The sequence below is a fragment of the Bactrocera oleae genome, chromosome 2, assembly GCF_042242935.1.
Source record: "Bactrocera oleae isolate idBacOlea1 chromosome 2, idBacOlea1, whole genome shotgun sequence".
Taxonomy (NCBI): Eukaryota; Metazoa; Arthropoda; class Insecta; order Diptera; family Tephritidae; genus Bactrocera; species Bactrocera oleae.
The window spans coordinates 59,295,569-59,313,945 of NC_091536.1; the positions used below are offsets into that span (position 1 = coordinate 59,295,569).

At 35.1% G+C, this 18,377-nt stretch overlaps 1 protein-coding gene across 1 annotated transcript; it reads left to right on the forward strand.

The window, feature by feature from the left end:
* The first annotated feature begins 675 nt into the window (after positions 1–675).
* LOC106618988 (4-hydroxybutyrate coenzyme A transferase) lies at positions 676–16,366 on the forward strand. Its single transcript, XM_014236949.3, has 6 exons — positions 676–778; positions 914–1,124; positions 14,482–14,874; positions 14,956–15,360; positions 15,420–15,686; positions 15,740–16,366. Exons 2-6 carry the CDS (start codon positions 956–958, stop codon positions 15,922–15,924), a joined length of 1,419 nt encoding a protein of 472 aa, XP_014092424.2. The 5' UTR covers positions 676–778; positions 914–955; the 3' UTR covers positions 15,925–16,366.
* Positions 16,367–18,377: the final 2,011 nt, after the last annotated feature.

An 18,377-nucleotide genomic window follows, 5' to 3' on the forward strand; every position in this document is an offset into this window, starting at 1 on the left:
AAAAATATTAAATTTATAACATAGTATGCAATTTTTAAATAGCAAAAATTTTTAACTTAGCCAGTGGTTTTTCAGGTTATGTTTAAATATATGTATGTATATCACTCTGTCTCTCTCATTGTACGTTTTAATAGAGTAAAAAACCCGTTGAAAGATAATTATCCGCCAAATAAATCAGACATAAAAAATGTTTTCTGAAATGTACCTAATTAAATGGTTGTATTTTCCAGAAAAAGTTGGAACATATTTTTCGTAACTCAGTGGGACAATTTTTCAATATATTCCAAATAGAAAAATATAACTGATATATGAAGAACTTTAGTGGTGTCAGCGTTAGTGGAGGTATATTCACCGAAAGCTGTGATTTAAAACGTAAAAATTAAACTCTTTATTATCTAATTTCTTAAGGAAATTTTATATGTTAAATTTTGGTCGGACGACCAATTTTCGTAAACAGAAGCTAGCCAAACTTTTCGTTGCTGATTAGTTCCGAAAATTAAGTATTTGCATTAAACGTTCTTTAACATTAAGCAACATTATAAGACAATTTTTATTTTATTTCGGTTTCAATAGGTTTTGTTTGTTCCAAAAAACTTAACAAATGCCATTTGCAAGCATTAAACCACTTTTCGCAAAGTTGATTTTTGTAATATTGGCATCCCTGACTTGTGAGCTATTTACAATAAAAATAAGTCTCCACTTTTTGACAGTGCTTTGTTGTTTCATTTGCCTGTCAGAATCAGTTTGTGAAAAATTGGGAAGGGGTACTTCTAGTTTGGTGAGTTGTGATTGCTTTGACAATAAATTTAGCTATTGAGTAAAATTAATCATTTCTGTTTTGTTATTATCAAGAAAGAAAACAAAAATATATAAGTATAAAATTAAAGGTGTCGTTTTAAATTTGAATCATTAGAAAAGCTACAATATTGTCGGGATTTAAATTAATATAACAATTATGGCAATGATGCTTGGAAAGCAATTTAACCGTCTCTCTGGACCATGCAAAATTGCTCCAGTAATGGTTAATCATTTTTCTACCGGTCCCATCAGAGAAATCACTCATCCATTGCAAAGAAAACCAAAAATTGTTCGTCCGGAGGAGGCAGTGGCCTGCATAAAATCAGGTATGTCCTGCATGTCAATCAAACCATGAAATAATTCAATCGAATACAGGATATATTAAAGCTGTTGTTGGTAGTTTTTATGTTCGGCTGATAACTGGAGCAACCGGAATTATAATTGCTGAATTAAGATTATGTAACCCAACAAATAATATAGTAGAACTTTAGCACCTACTACATACATCACATTAACATTGAAAACGGTCGTATATTAAATTTTATTTAATTTATTTAAAGAGGGCTAGTGTTAAATAAAAGCCTTATCGAGTTAATATATTTAAATTATGCAAATGGTGTAGTACCCCAATTGAAAAATTCGGCGGAAGCAAACGAAAAGAGGCGTACTTATATATATGGTTATAAATATTTGCGTACGTAGCCCACTTTTTTATTTTATTTCTTAGTTGAATTGATATAGCGTTATAGCTGAAAGGTAAAAGTATATAGAAATATTTTGTCCTATTACTATGTAATAGGAATGACCATTTTATTTCCTTATAAACCTTAGCGGCTTTTGATCCTCGCCCTAACTGCGTGCTATCTCCATCGACTATATCACAATTATTTATTTGTTATCTTGGTTACATGTGTGCACAGCCATAAACATATTTTCTTTTTCTTTTTGTCAATTTGACATTTGATTTTGCTTCATTCTTTGATAATTTTGTTGTTATTTCAAAGGTGTAACTGGGATAGCTTCTGTTAACGAAGATTATACAGTGTTTATTATACTATTTAATTCTGCTTTCAGCACTCTAAAGTACATTTGTGTATTATAACAATTTACACGTTCCTACTTGCATAATGGCTATCAGCAAAATGAGATGCCTAAAACTCGATTATCGCATAAAATTGCTGCATCGAATACTCATGATATTACTTATATTTATGTATATACTTAAGTATATATATTTATATGTATAAATACATATGTATATTATATACATTAACGTATTGCTTAGATATAATTAGTATTTTCCATATATTTACTGTAGCTATGCGGTTTATTAGAATTTGCGATAAGAGTAAAAATTATTGCTTACTTTCTCATTTTACCAGTCCATCTATTAAATTCAACCTTTCAAATTCAAACAAGCACACGTTTGTATGTACATATATACATACATAACATGTACATATATATATCCACAATGACGATTTAAACTGCATATACATAATCATTCGTGTGCAGGCCTATCATTTTGTGTGTAGTCTGGCATTCGGTATTATAAAATGCATTGAAATTGTTAAAGAGCAATGTGTGATCAAAAACACACATATGCATATATTTATGTAGTATTTATACATATTTAATCCAGTAACATTAAGACATATGTATTTTAATTTATATTTTAAATGACTACGTAGTTTCAAAAGCTGATGATATTAAAGTTAACAGACTCAAGTACATATGTACATACATAAATAGGTATTATTTTAATGGTAATTAATGGTATAATTAAAGTAAAAAAATTAAAATTAAATGTTAACAAGTAAGAAAAGGCTAAATTTAATATTTTGAGTTGATGTGAAAAACGTCAACCGGAGGTTCGGAATTCATTATATTAAGGAGATGGGGTTTAGATCTAGGCATAGGCCAATTCCATTTTTATTCAGCGCTAAACCACAAAATTTTAAGAAAACTTGTCCACATAATTTCATTCAAATATCACACATTTTGACCAACCTGAAAGGTTTAAATATAGATAGAAAAACGAAAATCAAATTATGGGGTATATTAGGGATAAAAAGAGGGACGGGCTTGAATAAATTTTGACAATGCCAAGATATACTCGAGAACATATTTTGAAGGAATTTTATGTATGATTTATACTCACTGATCAACATTTACGGCATAAAACTTGTCATAAGGTTGCATACTTTAAAGGCCTTATTCATTTTAAAATTGAATTCTATTTGAATTAGGCGTGGTTATAATTCGATTTCCCCCATTTTGATACTGTGACATAGAAATATCAAACGAATGTTATATACCAAATTTGGTTGAAATCGGTCAAGCAGGGCCCGATATATGTGATTTCACCTAAAAGTATGCTGTGCTACGCCCATCGTTCAATTTTGACCGCGGTCCCTATAATGTACGCTCATACGATCTCGGGGATAAAATTTGATGTTTCTGGCGTATTTAGTCATTGATTTATCACGCTTTAATTAGTTTTTAACAGACAGTTAATGGGAAGAGGGCAGGGCTATCATCAGATTTCTATTTTTATGGTGTCAGTTGGGGTGCATAAGGGATTTGTCCTGAACGAATTTAGTTATTTTAGCTTGAATGGTTTGGGATAAATGTACATTAAACCTATTAGAGGGCGGAGCCACGACCATTTTTTCAAATATTTTATCTCATAGGTGATTTCCTGCGATTACCTGTGTCAAACTACAGTTCTTTTAGTGGGCGTGGCAGTGATCCGATTAAAAGTGAAAATGTGATCCTATAAAACTATTATAATCTGTAACATGTTGCAAGAGCATAAAATTGTTAAAGACAAGCCGCGTCCTAAAATCGAAAAAAAAAAATTTAAACACACCATAGACAAATTATATTTATATTGTTAGTGTTTTATTTAATTTTTGTCAGTATTATTAGCTTGTTTTTCTTTTGTGTTTGTGAATAAAAAAGTCTGTGTTTGGCCAGGAGGGATTGTATGTGTGTGTGATGGCTAGCGATTCGGATGCCAAACAAATGCTCTTCAATGTCAACGATTAAGGATTCTTCACTCTCAAAGTGCGGGTTCACACACGAAGGCTTTTATTGCTCAAACTAGTGGTTTGTGGGCGAGAGGGCGACGAGAAAAAATGAAGGAACCGAGTTGCTCCTGCTCGGACAACACGCTTTGTATTCTTGTTCGTAACAGTTCGCTGCTACACATATTATAGAATATGAATAATAAGGATACAAATATTAAAAAAAGAAACATTTTTCGCGTCAATGATGCGTACAAGAATTTGAGAATATGATATGAGAGGGAATCTTTCAAAATTTGTTGAAACGAGTAGTATTTTATTTAGTTAACTACAAATTCCTCGCATCTCTCATGGATTCCTTATGACAAATACAGCCAGTATTTAATAATCGTTAGCAAAATAGGTGTGTCGACTAAGATAACATATCTATAATATACTCCTACCATATGTATTGTTTGTTCAAAGAGAATAAGTTTTTATGAACACAGTGAATATATTTCAGTTAATAACAACAGCTGTGTCATCCCAGAAATATATTAATTTCAATAAATATATAAATTTTTTTTCCCTTTAAGTGTGAGTGAACTTTGGCATTAAAATAAGAAATATGTCTATTTTTATATTTATATGTACATATATTGTATATGTTTGTACCTATATCATGCTGATAATTTTTCAGTCTCACGCAATCCATAAAAATACTAAATATAGTGAATTTTATACTGCTGATTAGAATTATTTAGGTCCTATCATTATATTATTTGCATATTTTGCTAAATACTCTATTTTCAAATCCACATAACATTTAGTACTTACTTTTTCGCTTAGAAATGTTCTTTTTATATTGCTGTACAAAATATTTAATTTACTTTACACATTCCAAAAATAAAAATTCATTCAACAAATTTATAAATGACATACATATGTACATACATACATACCATATATAAATTGTTGTTTGTAACATCTAAAACCACTCGAGATAGATTTAGAGTTATGTATGTGTAAAAGATCAGGATGACGAGACGAGTTGAACTGCGATGATTGTCAAGGGAGGTTGGTATTGCAAATGAGCGGAACCAGACCATTGTCACGCACACTAAATTCCCTTAAGCCAAAATCTATAAAGTTCTATAACTCAACCACCAATTAAGATACAAAACTGTAATTTTTACAAGGTAGCAAATTATGGAGGGACATCTGTGGTTAAAAAGTTTTTAACAAATGGGTATGGCCCCGTTCCCTAATAGGTTTAAAGCATGTATACACATATCTCGCATACAACTAAAGTTAAAACGACCAATCCCCATATGATGTATATGTTGAAAACTACCCTGATATTTTTATGGAGAGGTTTAAACGAACCGGGCTACAACCACGGCTACTTTGTGATTATGATTGCGATTATGATCCATTCATAATTTTGAAGAAAAATTAATATAAAACTCTTTCGATACTTTTTTTAACTTCCCGCTAAGAAAATTGAAAATTTTCGAAAAATCGGGAAGTTATTGGTTTCACCCCATTTTGCAAAAATCGAGTTCTCAACATATCTCGACGTTCTGAGGGTCGAGGAAGCTTCCCCGAACATTTCTACGATGATGTCCGTATTGGTGTGTATATGGGGTGTGTGTGTGTGTGTGGATGTATGTAAACCTCTTTTAACTTTTAACCGGCTCAACCGATTTTAATAAACTAAACGGCATTCCAAATGGTTTCATTGCACTTGAATTTCGTGCAAATTTGAACAAAATCGGACCAGTTTCTCATTTTCCGCTGAATCGGAAGGGCTGTACAGCCTTCTTGGACCTTCTAGACGAACGTCACCTGGGCGTTGAAATCATGCAAACCCTTCAAGTCCCCGGGGCCTAATGACATTATGCCGGCGCAACTACAACGTACGGTTAAGGTGTCATGCCGCTGGCTGGTCCCCATCTACGCGAACTGTGTTGGGCCATGTCCCGAAGACCTGGAGATAGGTTAAGGTTGCGCTTATTCCGAAGACCGGTAAAAGCTCTCACGTCGGTGCAAAAGATTTCAGATGGTTGGTTCTGTACATTAAGAGCAGAATACCGAGGGGTAAACTGTTACGGGCATCAAGCCTATATCAGGTCGGTCAACACTGCTTTGCATGATGTAGTGTCATGGCTGGAGATAGCTCTTATGCACAAGGAATTCGCTGTGGGCACCTTTCTCGACATCAAGGGGCCTTCAATAACGTGCGGCCAGAGGCAGTGGTTAAAGCCCTCGAAAAGCTTGAGGTGGAATCGAACCTCAAGCGGAGTGGGGTAGTGCCAAATCAATCAGAAAGGTTTATAGGGAAACCCCGCTGGGAGGGGTACTCTCCCCACTGCTCCGGATCTTGTTGGTATACGACCTTCTGATAGAACTCGAGTAATGAAGCTGTCGGGCGATAGCCCATGTGATCATGTTGCTCTTATGGTTAAGGGAAATTTCCTAAATACCGTCTACAAGCTTACCGAAGGGTACCTAAACGTGGTATCCAACTGGGCGATTAGAAGCGGCCTAGACGTCAACACAAGTAAAACTGAAGTGGTTTTATTTACTAGGATGTATAAGATCCCAAACGTGCTTCCCCCTTATTTGGGGTTCACGACTTCAATCTGTTCATAAAATGAAATTCCTATGGCTTATCTTTGATAGAAAGCTTTCCTGAAGACCAAACATTGAGGAAAGAGTTAAGAAGACTTCGGTCGCCTTGGTGGTATTCTGGCTCTACGAGATAGTAGTCAAGTCAATAATGTACTATGATGTGTTCGTCTGGTGGAAGGCGCTCGAAAGGGCTACACTGGCTAAAAAGCTTGAGTGGGTCCAAAGAGCGGCGCTCATCGAAGTCTCTGGTGCACTGCGGACCACACCAACGGTAGCTCTTAATGCTATTTTAAACATATCAGCTGTGGACATTGCCGGTAGACACATTGCTGCGAAGTGTACTTTAAGGCTCAGCGAAGCGGGGCTTATGAAGAAGTCCGAACAAGGACACACCAAAATTCTTTCCTCCTTCAGCTGCATTCCTGAAAATTTGGATCACTGCATCACAGAGGCAACTCGATGCGGCTTTTTCTCTGCTCATATTCCGACGAGGGAGATGTGGATGGGAAGAAGCCACTGAAGAAAAGGCGCGGTAAGCTTTTTCGCGAATGGTTCGAAGATCGGAGGGAAGGTTGGAGGGAGTGTTTTCTATAAGGTGCTCTCCGTCAATCTTAGCTTCAGGCTACCGGACCACTGTAGTGTTTTTCAGGCGGAAGTGGCGACTATCAAGGTGCTGCTTCAACACACACACAGCGGAATCGCTGGCAACTGCAGAGCCAATGAGCTAGCCAGGGGGGGGGGGGCATCCTTTCCCCTCTAACATCGGAATGGGATCTCCATAAACGTCTTGCGTTCTAGCTCTGGATAAATGGATCTCGCGTGCACTCAGCAGACGCTGGTCGACGACCAACCCCTGTGCGACCGCGAGATCCTTCTGGCCGAGAGTGGATCGCAGGAGGTCGGGGAACTTCTCCCCTTGACCAAAGTGCATCTCTCCGCTATAGTAGGAGTTCTCACTGGACACTGTCCAATGGGCACTCATGCGGTACGGCTTAGAATAATATCCGATGTTAGTTGTCAAAGGAGGAGGATGAGGGGGAAATATCCCGACACATTCTCCTCCACTCCGGCTTTTGCTAGGCTGGGACTGAAACATCTCGGCAATCGCATTTTCGGCGGATCTGAATACATAGTCGAAACGGTTATTGGCCGTCTCAATAAGTTTTTTATAGGCACAAAGCGCTTTGTCGATATGTAAGGGTCTTTTGATCCAGCTTATAGGAGTTTTCAGGTACCACAACGGCCCGGCGTTTAAGCTGTCCAAGTGTGATCCTTCTTAGGATCGACCTCCTAACCTAACCTATTATAATATCGTCCCCAGTTTGGGAAGTAACATACGATACAAAAATCAAATTTTACAGGAGAGGGTTTTTTTTCAGTTTGGCGGGGAGCATTACTTCTAAATTTCATATGTACAACAATAGTCAACCAACGGAATGTACCAACCAAAATTTTATTACGAGTTCTGCCTATTTTTGTGAGTATTGCCATTTAATGGCAAATACGATAAATTCGTTCGCAAAGTTTTGAGCATGTGGTGATTAACTTCCGCATTTACGATAACAGATAAAATTTTGAAAATGTTAAATTCCAATAAAATGTTGATTTTATTTTATAAAATAAAGATATTTATATGATTTTGGTTCTATATATACATATATAGCATGAATTAGTAGTGGTAATGTTTAATTTAAAAACTATTCTTCATTGAATTCATTTAAAAGATACTTTATACTCCACATAATACTTATTTGGGATACTTTTTTTGATGCCAAGTTTTGTTTAGGTCTAAAATGCGTAAAAGGTATATAATATTTCAAGACAACAAATTAAAGTTAAACTCTTTTATGGTTTGGATATTGTAATTATCAAAATATCCATATTTTAGAAAAATTAATAAAGTTGTTTTTTCAAATGTTGTAATTTGAATTTAATTTTTTTTTCTGGAATTAACAACTCTGCAAATATTATCCAATTTTGAAAATGTTTGTGATTCATTTCCACACAGCAGTATTCGGAGGTAATGGTACGGGCATTGCGTATAAAAGAAGTAAAATAAGAATTTTTTTTATAAAATTTTAAAATTTTTAAAAATATTCTATCATTGCTAGAACAGCTTTGTTGTGATTTTGATCAGCGCAACTGTCGCAATATAGGTTTATTTCGTCAACTGATGCTCTACTAACCACAATCTTAAGATACTTATAGAACCGAAGATACTTCATTGCATCCTCGTTTGCTGGCTAATTAGAAACACAGTTTCACATACGCTAAAATTATAGTACGCATATTTCCAAGAGTAAAAAGAGTAATATTTTTAACGAACAACATTTATAACTTCATCTACCAGATGATAAGTGGGTACTTTAGAACAACCTTGCATCAAAAACTCAGTTTTGTAAAAAATGGCTTATACGATAATTTTGCAAAAAGGGGACGATATTATGAAACTTTGTCAAGTTGAAGTAGGCAAAAAAGATTTCAAAACTTCATAAAAGTTTGGAAGGGAAGAAGTAAATTATTTAAGGAAATGCCAAAGTATATATCAAGTTTCAAATTAAATGTAATTGTATAAGTATTATACTGAATATATTAAAATATACAGGATTTTGAAATAAATTTGTTTCCTTCCTAAACAATCTATAAAAAAAACTCTATCATTCATTAAAAGTTTCCACTTCTTTATCCATGGCTGTATGCAAATTTGCGCTCTCATATTTTGTCGTTGTCATTTATATTTTTATGAGTATTGGGCGTTCAGAGTATTTTCGCACATATGTAGGGATATATATACATATACACATGTATAAGAAATGACGTTGTAGCGCCACAATTATGTTAACTATTATACCAAAAGAGTATGCAAGCGGGCATATCATTCATATTCCCATGTGTATTTGAATATAAAAGAAGCTACATCAATATACTCTTTATAGCTTCCTCGTTAGTTATCAATTGTGTGAAGATAACGCCGGAACTCGCCGGAATGCCGTAATGCCGGATTGAAATTATTATTTTTTCACTCAAAAACACATTTGGATTTTTTGTTGCCTACCCATTAGGTTTTTTAAGTTTTTATTGATAAGAAGTTGAAACTAAACACACGCCGCAACCGCAATAAAATTGCATTTATTATAAATATAATTAACACAAGTACACTCGTCATTTATTCACATATTTATAAATGGAATATATAATATAATGAATGTGTTTGGTGCGCTCGCATCGTTGCTATAGTGCGTCATAGCAAATTTGACAGCTACGAAGTTATAACGTTGTCTGTAAACATCTCATAGTAAATACTTATTAACATATATACATTATTTACCATATTTACATTTACATACATATGTGTATATAAATAATATTGGGGAAAAATAAATATATTTAATCTATGATCTCAGATGATTTATGCTTCAGACAGACACCGAAATCAGCTTATACGACCTATCTTATGAGAGCGCAATATAAATGAACACTCACCACCGCTCTACAGACCTATCAGCGAAAATTGGATTTTACCCGTAGAAACGAGTGAGCTGATTGCTGCCAGTTTCGATATTTTGTAGTAATTAAAAAATAAACTTGACATACATTTATTTATAAATAGGTAGACTATTTTTATACTCTCGCAACCTGTTGCTACAGAGTATAATAGTTTTGTTCACCTAACGGTTGTTTGTATCACCTAAAACTAATCGAGTTAGATATAGGGTTATGTATATATAAATGATCAGGATGAAGAGACGAGTTGAAATCCGGGTGACTGTCTGTCCGTCCGTCCGTCCGTGCAAGCTGTAACTTGAGTAAGAATTGAGCCGTGAGACGGTTGGTATTGCAGATGGGCGTAATCGGACCACTGCCACGCCCACAAAACGCCATTAATCAAAAACAAATAAATTACCATAACTAAGCTCCGCAAAAAGATATAAGACTGTTATTTGGTACACACGATCACATTAGGGAGGGGCATCTGCAGTTAAATTTTTTTTTTTAAGTGGGCGTGGTCCCGCCTCTAATAGGATTAATGTGCATATCTCCTAAGCCGCTAATGCTATAATAACAAAATTCACTGGAAGCAAATGTTTTTAGCACTTCTATTGACGGTGTGAAAATAGTTGAAATCGGGTGGCAACTCCGCCCACTCCCCATATAACGGTACTGTTAAAAACTACTAAAAGCGCGATAAATCAAGCACTAAACACGCCAGAGACAATAAATTTTATCTCTGGGATGGTATGAGTTGACTTTATAGGAAGCGCATTCAAAATTAGACAGTGGGCGTGGCACAGCCCACTTTTAGGTGAAAACCCATATCTTGTGATCTTGAGATTTTCATATTTCTATGTTATATTTCATATTTCTGTCTTATACTCTATATTTCTCTACACTCTGCATATCAAGCAACAATGATTATATCGGGGTAAAACTTTGCGTGAATAATACGTTTAAAGTATGCCACCTTGTGACCAAAAATTGTCTAAATCGAACCAAAACTGTTCAAGCCCCTAAGTACTAAATATGTGGACCCCAGTGCCTATAGTTGACCTTCTACCGAAAATATCAGTCAATCCACAAAGAAATTTTAAACGAGTCTACCATTTGACTTTGCGAGAGTATAAAATGTTCGGTTAAACCCGAACTTAGCTCTTCCTTACTTGTTAATAGTTGGGTTTTAGTTTTGAGCTTTTACATTATGAAAAATTATAACTAAAAAACTAAATGTGTGCAAAATCATGTATACAAATTCAGCAATGGCAACATTGGTGAAATGGAAACAAAAGAGAATACGGGCATAACTTTTGACAAATGTTTTTGTAATACGGGCGGTAAGTACGGAAGGGCGGAATGTCGGTGACTGTTTGAAGCATTAGTATGGAAATTTTATTAAACATCATTGAATGCAAAATATAATATATTTCAAATAAATTGAGTAAAACTAAATCTGTTATTTGAAATTAGTTGAACCAAACTATGAATATTATTATATTGTATTTTAAATATTATATATACAATTTTTTAAACCTTGATGTAAGGATCCTCTAAAGTGTATATATACATATATAAATGATCAGTGTGACGAGCTGAGTTCATTTAGCCATGTCCGTCTGCCCGCCTTTCTGTATAAATGCGAACAGTCCCTCAATTTTTGAGATATTGATCTGAAATTTGCACCTTTTCTTTTCTTTCCAAGAAGCTGCTCATTTGTCGGAACCGCTGATATCGGATGACTATAGCATATAGCTGCCTTACAAACTAATCGATCAAACTCAAATCCATGTATTAAAAACTTTTTTATTTGGCAAGGTATCTTCACGAAATTTGACACAGACTATTATGCAAGGCATCGCTACAATCTCTATACGTATTGCTCATATCGGACCACTATAGCATATAGCCGTCAATTAAACTGATCGATACAGATCTTTTTATACCCTTTTATGCTATAAAAATACACCTGTGTAGGGTCGGTGCAACCGAAGTTAACAAGTAAGGAAGAGCTATTACTTGTTTTGTTTATTAAAACATTCCATACACTGAGACAAAGTTGAATAAGGCGATTTTCATTGACGGCAATAAAGTCGGTAACGTAATTTATTTGTGCAATGTTCGCTTTGGAAAAATTGGCTAAATACAAAAAAGCTTGCAAATATTAATGAAATTTGCACATGTTCGTCTGTATGCATCTGTATTGTTCACAATTTTAAAAACACCTTTGTTTGCAAATAACAGCTTTTTCATTACACTACTTGAACCGCAAATCCATCCAGTCGGTTTATAGTCTTCTTTCCATAATACGGTATATTTTGCATGGTAATGTTCTACGTTGTGAAAATGGTCGACTTTTGGTCAAAAAAAAAAATAGGTAAAACAATCTATAGTTCGATTATGGGGCAAAACTCTTGGGCAGATATATAAATTGACTAAGAGCAATAGTTCAATGGTCTCAGTCTAGTTAGATTTCGGAAAGGAATTTCTAGCATTTACTGCGGGGAAACAACTCTTCCATTATAAGTATATGTACAATGGTTTGTATTTACTGATTTAAGATCCACATGAATATTATTGGTGCGAAAAAATTCAAATTAACCTATTATTAGCTTTATTAACATATCATAATGTATATAGTATATGCGAAAATACACATGTATATATATGTTCTTTTTTACACTAACAATTGTGGTAGTGGTCCAAAGTATAATTTAAATTATGCCGATACAAACGCTATAGCGGAAATTAAACAAGTGAAGGTTTATCGTTTATTTATACTTTCGTGACGTGCCTATTTTCTGCCTTTTAATACTCTCGCAACATGTCGCAACCGAGTAGAATAGTCTTGTTCACCGAATGATAGTTTATAACACCCAAAACTAATCGAGAAAGATATAGAATTATGTAGATTTATATGAATGATGAGGGTGACTAGATGAGTTGAATTCCGACTGTATGGGGGAATAACATTATCCCATAACATACTTAGGTTACGTTTTGAAAATGCGCGAAATCGGACAAGAATCACACCTACAGCCCATGTATAACAATTTTAAATGCTATATGATCCTTTATCCAAGTTATCGGCGTAAAACCTTGCACAAATAGACACCAAACGTCTACAAAATGTCAAACTCAGACCAAGTCCCCCATATACCGAATATATGTGCATAAATAAGTGATATTTTAATGAAAGTAAGCATGTATATCTAAACATAACTCGGTTAAACGCTGAATATGAATGAAAGTGATCTAGATCCTAGTCTAAATCTCGTCTCCCTATTATAATGAATTCCGTTGCTCAATATATTAAATTTAGACTCATTTTAATGAATGTTGAATTCTCGCACAACATTTTTATAGTCTCGTAACATATTATTTTACAACCGAGATGGTAAGGAAGTGTTTTTAGGAGAGAGTTTAAAAATTCGAACAAGGGGTGTGGCACCTTCAACTTTTAAATGAAGTCCTATATCTCGGGGAGTACTAAAACAAATTTCAACCAAATTTGGTGTGAGGTTACCTATCATACACTGCGACAATTGGCGAAGTCAGATGACAACAACGCCTGCTTCCCAAGCAAACTTTTGAATTCCATCTGATTATTTTACTTTACAGTATACAAATTAAACATCAATCAAGGTACTCCACTAACGCCCAGAAATTGTCGGAATCGGACTATAACTTTTCAAGAACCCAGACATCAAATGTGCACCCCAGTGCATATTGCTGATTTTTTGCCGAACAAATCGGTCAATCTGTGAAACCTAGTATTGAAATTCTGGGAAAATATTTTTGTGATGACAGCATTATTTGTTTTATATAATGTTTTGCAATACCTGAATGTATTTTCCGCATCAATCTTTGCAAATTGCGAGAGTATAATATATAGAGTACGGTTACACCGAACTTAGACCTTCCTTACTTGTTTATTCATTTTGTTATGTTTATTGCGTTTAGGAATTGTCCCAATTATTATAAATTATCAAAAGTCCGTATCGATGAATGCTTCTAGAAATATATGAGAATGTACGTATTTACGACACAATCACGATGCATATGAAAAGCTGCAACAGTCTTAACTAAAGTTACTAACATATATGGTTTATTTCCATGATATTTTACAAATCTACAAGTATTACATTTGTTTATGAGTATATGAAAAAAGAGTATGTGAAAAGTGCTTAAATAAATATAAAATATCTGTTATAGAACATGCAGTAATTAAATATTTTTGTTAAATGTCTACTTTTGTTGGAATAATCTCAATCTTATTACGTTTCTAATATCACAATCTAAACTCATAATTATTTTTTACAATTCCAAGTACTAAAATAATAAAACACGATAGTAATGCTGTTAACAACATTGTCCAGTGGGTGGACGGCTATTGTCTTTCCTCCATATTCTCTAAGCTTATTGGCATTTCTCTTTATATTCCAGTATCTGTTAAGTGAAAATAATTTTGACGGTCTCGTATACTAATTCGCCGGCATATGAATATATATAGAGAAAAGTATTTAATAAAATATTTTTATATGTATTTTAGGTGACACTGTGTTCGCATCCGGAGCCGCAGCCACCCCAATAGATATGCTCAAGGCTTTGACAAAGCATGGACAGACAAACAAACTAAAAAATGTTACTGTGTGTCACATGCACACGGAGGGCCCAGCTGATTACTGTGCGCCAGAAAATAAGGACATCTTTCGCTCCAACTCTTTCTTCATGGGGGCCAATGTCCGTAAGGCTGTAGCTGAAGGTCGTGGGGATAATATGTCGATTTTCTTGCACGAAATTCCACAACTCTTCTATAAGGGCATTGTCAAGCCCGATGTAGCAATTGTGCACGTTTCACCACCAGATTGTCACGGCTTCTGCTCACTAGGAACCAGTGTTGATTGCGTTCGTGCCGCTTCCAATCACTCGAAAATGATTATAGGTAAGTATTCATAATTACAAATTTGATTTTCCATGTTGAATTTATTTCATAATTTCTTATTGTTTCGCCTCAAACACACAGCTCAAGTAAACAAGCAAATGCCACGCACTTTCGGTGACGCCTGTATTCACTCATCCCAATTTGATTTCGCCGTTGAAGTTGACTCGCCATTACCTCAACACGGCGGTAAACCACCCAGCGAAGTTGAAAACAAAATAGGCAAACTGATTGCTGATAATTTAATATGCAATGGTGCCACCCTGCAGATGGGAATCGGTAATATCCCGGATGCTGTATTAAATGCTTGCCATAACCACAAGGATCTCGGCATTCATTCGGAAATGTTTGCAAACGGTGTTGTGGAGTTGGTGCAAAAGGGTTGCGTAAACAATAGCAAAAAAAAGATGCATCAAGGACGTATTGTCGGTTCATTTTTGATTGGTAATCAAGCTTTATACGACTTTGTCAATGACAATCCCTTCATTGGTGAGGAACTTATAGAATATTAAAGGCTTCAATATATTAACTAAAATTCTCCACCTTAGAAATGTATGGTATCGACTATGTAAATAATACCAGTATTATTAAACAGCAACCTAGTATGACTGCAATCAATTCAGCCATTGAAGTAGATCTTACTGGACAAGTGTGCGCCGATTCGATCGGAACCCGCTTCTTTTCTGGATTCGGTGGACAGGTAGATTTCATTCGTGGTGCTGCGGAAGGTTTTGATGGCAAAGGTGTACCCATCATTGCATTGCCATCTATTACCAACAAAGGCCAGAGCAAAATTGTGCCCATATTGCAGCCAGGTAACAACATTAAGAAGTTTTATTAGTTATGGTTACTGATTTTTTTATTGCAGGAGCTGGTGTGGTTACTTCTCGTGCTCATGTTCACTATGTTGTCACTGAGTATGGTATCGCTTCGCTCTTTGGCAAAAATATGCGCCAACGTGCCTATGAACTCATTCAAATCAGTCATCCGGATCATCGTGAGAAACTCGAAAAATCCGCCTTTGAACGCCTTAAAGTGATGCCATCATGTTGAACATCGTAGGCATAGATTTATAAACTGGTTTAATGCAAAGGGTTGCTACTACATGCGTACATATGTAGTTCTTAATAAGTGTTTTTAAATCGTAAATCGGCATATTATAAACATAAACATTATCGTGATCGTGATCGTAAAACACACGATACTCATTATTGAGTGCAAAACTGTATAACCGTAAATTTTTAAATAACGAACCAAAATTAAAAAAGTTTAAATTCAGACCTATTAAAAAAATTACACCAATCATTCCCGAAACAGAAACATCAGCATTTTACATAACACAAACCATAAATCTCAAAAGAGTTTGGCAGAAATCGGAAAATTTTGAATGACAAAGGGAATACAGAAACTGCCTAGCAAATAAGGTATTAATTTGGTGCAATTTATTAGTTTTGAATCAAAAACACAAAATAAATACGTTAAAAATACAAAAATAGTCAAAAAGTATTTTTATTTCTAAACACTATAAGGATAATATGTATAATAATGATATTTAAAATTTTAACTGAATAATGCAAATTAATGTTAACATATAATAGCTATCACCGGTTCGCCAAGCAATGGAGAGTAGCGAATAGAACAAACAATATCAGTTCTTCAAACGAACTGGCAGCAGCGATCGACAAAAATGTTGATGTCTACTCCGTATTCCTTCGTCCAGTTTCTAAATATGGTTGTTTTTAAATAGGGGAGAGCTTTAGGCACCTTGCAATGAAGAAGCGCAAAAGGTCGTGGAGTTAGGCATTCACTTTTAAACACACACAGTGACAACCGCTCAGATAACTCATGGTCCATCTCTCATCCCTGGAATAAACGTAAATTGTTCAATATTTCATCTTAGTGATTAGCTAGGCTCAGATGGTGTGTGAAGATCGGGAGTAACCAGGCCGAAAGTGTCTTCACTACTGTTGACTAAACGAGTGATAAGATTTCCTTAGGGTGGCTGGTTTCCGAGTTTCAGTAGTGAGACCACTCTTGCGTTTCCACATATCGGATATACGAGGAGTGATCAATGACAAGTTTAGAACTTTGGTGTGGTATTTTTCTCCCGTCGACCTTTAGATTTAACATCGGAAGGTGTCCCGCTCATTTGCTAAAACATCTGCCTCGGCTGGGAAATTAGGTCTGATTTCAGGAACTCTTCTAGCTGGAATAAAACGAACAGTAGTAGCTGCGATCATGGATTGTAGTGCGGCGAAGGTGTTCTCTGAATTCTGTAAAGCAGATCAAGTTAGCTTTATTAAAATAAACGAAGGTACGGTTATCCACAGAAATAAATTCGAGGATATCAAGTCTCGCTTGAGATAATTACAGGCAGAAGGTCTGATGCGAGAGTTGGCATATGTCGCCAGGTTATACTATTTACTAGCTTTTACAAGTATCTAGTTCTAGCGATGGCAATATCAAGTGCCTATAATACTGGTGGGGGCTCCGTCCACATACGATCATTTGATAGACTAGAATACCAAAGACCGTGGTGTACGTTAAATTAGCCTAGTACCAACGGTTTTCACCAGGAAGTAAAGTACCTATTTTAGGATTAGGCGAATAGATAAAAAATGATCTTGCACATTGTTGTGCAGTATGAAGACTAGGCCACAACGTAAGACGTTAAAAACTGCACTTCCCAAACGATCAAGCATTGCCCGGAACAACACGTAGAATATGTCCAACAAAAAGTGTACTATACAGTGATGAAGGCAGTTGATATTAGAAATCTTCACATGTTTTTCCATTCAGGAATGGCCAAAATTTTGCTGGCAAGCAAAATCACTATTTGAAACGAATGCACCGTGTCGTATAATCAACATTGTGGCGATATATGGAGAAACTGTAGCTGACGAAGAACATTAAGAGTTGCATTGCTAAGTGATCCATTTACTAAAGTGTTCTCTCGTCAACTGCTTACTATCGGTAATGGTAGTGTTTGTGTGAAAGAACAAATTTAGTGGTAAATAACAAGGATATGGATAACTTAAACCAAATATACAATTCAAATTCAAATTGCATTCTTTCCAATCTACCGACTGTGTAAAAAACAAAAAGGAAGCAATCGATTCTCCTACTGAGTTTTTGAGTTCAGTGGATGTGCCTGCCTTGCCACTGCACAATTCACAATTGAGGTTCAGTTATCATTCTTCGCAAATTATGTAACAGAATTGTGTTCCCCAAACTCAATGTGATTCATGAAAGAGTACTAAATGGAAAGTTCAAAAGCCCAACCGTTATGGAGTTCGAAATTTAATACAATTCCAAATCAATCCGACCACAATCCATCAAACATTCAGCAAATACCTATTTCAACACAAGAAGTCGATTATTCAACGGCAACATTGCACAAATGAAAATAAATGTCATACAAAGTTCAAAGGGGAATACAAATTTATTGAAACAAGAGGTATAAAATATGGACAATGAAAAGCTTGGTTTAAGCTAGAATGGAGTTT